Here is a 5,758-nt window from a genome sequence, read left to right as displayed (position 1 = left end):
ATTAATTATCATCTCTATCATCACCACTTTCATTATACTGACACGTCCTGCGTCCGTCTTTAATCATTATCCACAGGTGACAAAAAACATCCTTTAGTGACTCAGGAGCACTTTTAGCAGTGCGTTGCGTGAAGTAATGCTGAAATATACGGATATTAAAAGCATTAACGCGGACAAGCATTTCTGTCATTTCTAAGGTGTCAGAAGCATCGGCCAACTGGTGTTAAAAATAGCTGAGTCCAGAGCACACGGGCCAGTTGAGTTACAGTTGACACCTAGCCATATATAAGAGCCGCAAACAAGAAACTCTTAATCTGACACTGAACAGACAGACAGGCAGGTAAGAAAGGACCTTTTTTATTTCATCAGGGCATGTTTTTGTAAACCATTACAAACAGTAGAATTGCATGTCATTCACTTAAAGCGATATTTCAAAGGCAAAACAAAATTTCCCCATGTTCTACTCACCTTCAAGGCATCCTGACTGAATATGACTTTCTTCTTGAATATATGAAATATGCAGTCGGAGTTATAATATGACTGTGATGAAAGCTCCCGCACAGAGGAGACGGCATCCTATTGGAACAAAAAGAAAAATGCCACGTTCGTCACCAGAACTTACGACACGCGTCATTTGCCGGAAAAACAAGGTTCACGCGCAGCCGAGGGATAACGAAAGTTAGACGTTAACGTTAATAGAGCTCCCAATCTTAAACAGAAGACCTTCGTTAAGACCACGGAGCCGTGTCGAGCAGTTTTTTGATGGATGGATGCACTTTTTGGAGCTTCAAAAAATCGCCCCCCATTCACTCCCATTCTACCGCTTGGAAGAAAAATGATACGTGGTATTATAACTCCGACTGCATTATTCTTCAAGAAGAAAGTCATATTCAGTCAGGATGCCTTGAGGGTGAGTAAAACATGGGGAAGTTTTGTTTTGCCTCTGAAATATCCCTTTAAAAAGTTATAATTAACGTCGCTTTCAATGCACATAAATTTAAATGCATTTTAAAAATAACAAAGCTCAATACAGCCATGCAATTTTAAACGAAAAAATGAATCACAGAAGCAATTTAATATGAATCTGCACTGTGTCAAACAGATTTACAGTGTGTTTATAATGACTAAATAACCTTTTTAAATACACTAGATAAACTCTTGTAGAAGAGTCCACGGTTAAAGGGACAGAGCACCCAAAAATATAAATTCTGTCGTCATTTATTCACCCTCATATCATTCAAAAACTGTATATGACTCTTTCTTCTGTGAAACACAAAAGAAGATATTTCTTGGTTTTGTGTTCATACAATGGAAGTCAATGAGAGTCCAATGCTGTCTGGTTATCAACTTTCTTCAAAATATCTTCTTATGTGTTCTGCAAAGGAAAGAAAGCCTGGAATGAAATGAGGTTTGTAGGGGTAAACTGCAATACTCTTAAACTGAATGTAAGCCTATCATGTCCTTCTACTGACAGCTTAATCTTTACCGATAGAAGGAGTCAATACAATGGCAGAGAGGAGCGCAGAGGTGATAGTATGTGGTGCGTCAATCATGAAGGATGTGTGGGAGATCAGACTGAAAGACTACAGACAGAAAGCCAGACTGGAGGACGAGAGGCTTCGGAGGAGCGCGCTGGAAAAGTGAGGAGATGCTTGACCTTCACACTTATGAGAAAATGCTTTTTATGATGACTAAACTTACTGTTTATATAAAAGCTGTGTGATACAGAAAAGGTCCTATTTGTTGTAAGTTGACTTAATTGCTATTAATGTATATTGTTGTCTGTCAACATACAGTATTTGCTTGATGGTGCATTTAGTCATGTGGGGAATTACTGTACAAGTCAGATGTTTGGATTAAAACATAAATTCTTTTTACAAGACATTATGATATCAACAATCCAAATTAATTTGGCTTCAGCAGTTAAATACGCTTTAGCATATATATTTGTGTGACATTTCACTTTAGTACTTAAAGAGACAGTTCACCCAAAAATGAAAGTTCTTCCATCATTTACTCACCCCCGTGTCATTCCACATCGCACAAAAGAAGATATTTTGAGAAAGGTCTCAGTGGTTTTGAGTCCATACAATGGGAGTCAGTGGAGTCCAGTGTTGTTTGGTTACCAACGTTCTTCAAGATATCTTCTTTTGTGTTCTGACATAAAAAGAAAGTCACACAGGTTTGTAAAGACATAAGGGTGGATAAATGATAAAAGTATCTTAACTTTTAACAGAAGAATCTGTATAGTGACTAAGCATTTAAAGTCATAACACGCATCGACCATGGATGGATTTTGACATTATGAGTGTTGCCATAGAAACAAATCATTTCTGTGTCCAGATCGAATCTCTGCGCTGTCATCTCGTAATCACAGTAATTCAGACACGGCCAAAACGCAGCATCAGTCACTGATCCGGTCGCCTCTCTTTAGCTTGTAGGAACATAAGAAGGCCCATGTAAGCAACAAGGAGATTGTGTCTGCCTCGGTTTTCCTTCAACTTTAATTGCCTTAATTGTGTAAAACATTGACTTTAATAACACGCGCAATCTTTTTCGTTAATTTGAAAAGCAAAGGAACGCAAACTCAAAGCACATTTTAAAAATGAACGTTGATGTTTTGTTAATTTAATTTTTTATAGAATCAGTCAAGATTGGCAGGCACGCATGTCCTACAAGATAAAAACGCCGAAGAGACTGGAGAGAAAAGCCAAACCTCTAGAAGAATCAAGTCGTCAGACATTCAAGGTGAAACAGATGAATCCGAGCAGGCCACAAGTATTCCAGAGCAGCCGTGCACAGAGACAAGCTGACTCCACGAAAACAACAAAAGTTAACAAGCTGGCACTCTTACGCCGTCTAAACGAAAGCTGTCCGGGTTTAATGGTGTGGGCAAAGTCCTGGAAGTTCTCACAGCCTTTAGAAGAAACCAAGGAGACGTGCTGTGGGTCAGACTGGGGAAAGTCGTGGAAGTTCCTCAACCTCCAGCCCAACAGTGACGGTAAACCCTGGTTTGATCTCGGGTTTGACCACAATAACATTATGAGCACTAATGGCATCTTGTTTCTGTGCGAGAGGCTTGGCAAGGCATTAGACACCCACCACCTCCATCAAGAAATCTCTGATCCAGAATGGGAGAAATCTTGGGTGTTCAAACAAAAGAGAGAAGAAGACAGAGCCAATGAGAGCTGCCTCACATGCAAGAAATTCTACAACCTCTGGGAGTCACACCATCCGGATGAGTGGAATAATTCCTGGAAGTCCACCAAACCATCAAATGATTTCATTCAGCCCATTAATAATGAGGAAAACCAAAAGAATGATGAAGGACAATCTGAATTACCCTGGAACTCCTCCTGGATGTATTTTAAAAGGCATCTTCATATAAAGTCCAAAACATCTGCTCATTCAGGTTGGAGTCAATCTTGGAGGGTTTCAAAAACCGCAACAGAACAGGTGAAGAAATCCATCTGTTCTCAAGCAATAATTCCAGAGGAGCCCTTGCATTTCAACTTCTGCAACGTGATAATGAGTCTGTCTGGAGAGATGAAGCACACAATTCTGAGGAGTTCTTCACTTCATGCAGGGCATATACATTCACCTGAATGGGAAAAATCATGGGTGACCGTAAAGAATCAGTCAGAGTACAAAGAAGAGACAAACAAAGTGGAAAATACAGAGAAGAATCCAATGGAGGAACCTAAAAAGGTGCCACCAAAAACAGAATGTCAACGTGTCAAATTTGAGGTTCTTGCTTCGCCCAAAAGACAAAAGTGTCATGAGATTTCTAAATTACTAGAGCAACATAAAAGAGACACACATTGGAAAGATTCTTGGAAGATGCTCAAACATCTGCGCAAGGTGCAGAGGGGTATAAGGAACCAAAGGTGTCCGCCGCTACTGCTATCTCCGACATTACAAACATCTGAATGGGCTAATTCAAGTAAGTTCACAAACCTAACACTTAACCAAGACATCAATTTATGGCAGCAGGGTTGGTCCACTTATATCCAGCTCAGACTTAACAGAAGAGTGAGAGAACCTGATGTGTTTAATGAGAACGTCCCTTATAATGGACCACTAGGGGTCCAAGGATGGAGTGAGTCTTGGAGGTCTACAAAACATCAGCAACATCTAGAAAGACAAAATGCAGGTGCTTCCACGAGATCTGTGATGGACTGGCGACAATCGTGGCAATCGTCATCCAACCTGCATCGTCATGAAAGACCCTCGATGATGGAGTGGATGGGTTCTTGGCGGTTCTCCTCTGATAATTGGGGTGACCTCAGACCTAAAAACACATCAGTGGAAATGAAAGTTGGAAATCAAGTCTACAAAACATCACACAAATGGACATTAAGAGAAAGATTTCCTTCTGAACGGTGGAACGACGCATGGAGGATTAAGAAAAGGTCTGATGGTACAGGGTCTCTTGATCTATTCACGAGGGAAATACTAGACTGGGATCATTCCTGGATGTTCACCGGCGTGGATTTATATCGAAGACGTGGTGATGATTATTTCAATGTTAAGATCTCATCCAGGATGCCCAAAGCACTCCAAATTGAGAGCGAATCGGAATGGGGCAGGTCATGGAAGATATCGAACCCACAGCCACCAAGAAGCATTGCTGTGTGGATGCATGCAAAGCCAAAGTCATTCACCGCACAAGATGTGCTCCACCGGACAAGAGCCAAACACAACATCTTACTTTCTGCTCTTCCCGGCAAACTGAAAATCTGGGGGACGTCCTGGAGGTTTACAAAGAGCAACCAAGGCTTCAATTCACCTGCAGATAAATCTCCGATAAACACCACAACAAAGATAAGAAAGCACAAGTACACTAACATAGATAAACATAAGCCACAGCAGAAGAGATGGAACGACGCATGCAAATTATCAAAGACCCAACTGCGTTCAAAGCGTGATGCAAGGCACAAATCTGGCAAGGACGAATGTGAAGATGGTCAAGGAATGTTTGCGGAATGGATTGAATCTTGGAGATTCTCAAAGAGCCTTGCAGACATGTCTGTATCTCTGAGTGACTGGAAGAACTCCTGGAAGTTCTTACTAGATCCTTATGTACCATTAAATGGCCCACAAACTATCAAGGGTCATTAAGGAGTTTTTGGGGCACTCAGGATTCCAGAGATCTTGTAAATGCACAAAATGTTCAAGAAATAAAATTGCGTGGCTAGTGTAGACGTCTGCATTATGCAAAACCTTATCAAAGAACTATTGTTGACAAAATGACAGTAACAAACCATCTGTTGTGTTTATCATAAGCGCAAGCAAAGATCTATGGTTTAACATCTGTTTAACACGGGTCTCTGCCCCATCAGAAATGCTCATTTAAAAATTCTCAGCAACCTTTCCGTCTTTCTACGACAGACATCGACTGAGTGATCTCCGCTGTGCACATATTGTATTACATGCTGTGCTCTTCTTCCATTGTAGTTCAAACAAAAATGAAACACATAAATTAAAGGTCAACTCTTAATATCAACCATCTTGTCTAAATGTAATTTCTTTCTGCTTCATTTCAAGGCAAATTATAAAAGGTGTACTGCTTCATGACTAGAATTTCTATTAAAAGTCATGAATGTGGACATTCAATTAGCACATGGCAGTCGTCCCTTTCTAGAACAGAAGCATCACTAGATATACATTTGCATGCTATACCCCGCTGCTGATGTGTAATGTTTTCCAGCACATGTCTGATAGCGGTTCTCTCTTCCCACACACCAGCATCGCTCCA

General features: G+C 40.6%; 1 protein-coding gene across 1 annotated transcript; it reads left to right on the top strand.

The window, feature by feature from the left end:
* The first annotated feature begins 262 nt into the window (after positions 1 to 262).
* LOC130546357 (uncharacterized) lies at positions 263 to 5,492 on the top strand. Its single transcript, XM_057321574.1, has 3 exons — positions 263 to 340; positions 1,493 to 1,640; positions 2,643 to 5,492. The coding sequence occupies exons 2-3, from the start codon at positions 1,507 to 1,509 to the stop codon at positions 5,119 to 5,121; spliced, it is 2,613 nt and encodes an 870-aa protein (XP_057177557.1). The 5' UTR covers positions 263 to 340; positions 1,493 to 1,506; the 3' UTR covers positions 5,122 to 5,492.
* The last annotated feature ends 266 nt before the right edge of the window (positions 5,493 to 5,758 follow it).

The sequence above is a fragment of the Triplophysa rosa genome, linkage group LG22 (genome assembly GCF_024868665.1).
Source record: "Triplophysa rosa linkage group LG22, Trosa_1v2, whole genome shotgun sequence".
Taxonomy (NCBI): Eukaryota; Metazoa; Chordata; class Actinopteri; order Cypriniformes; family Nemacheilidae; genus Triplophysa; species Triplophysa rosa.
The sequence above is the reverse complement of the archived record's forward strand: the minus strand, read 5'-3'. Positions and strand labels throughout refer to the sequence as shown.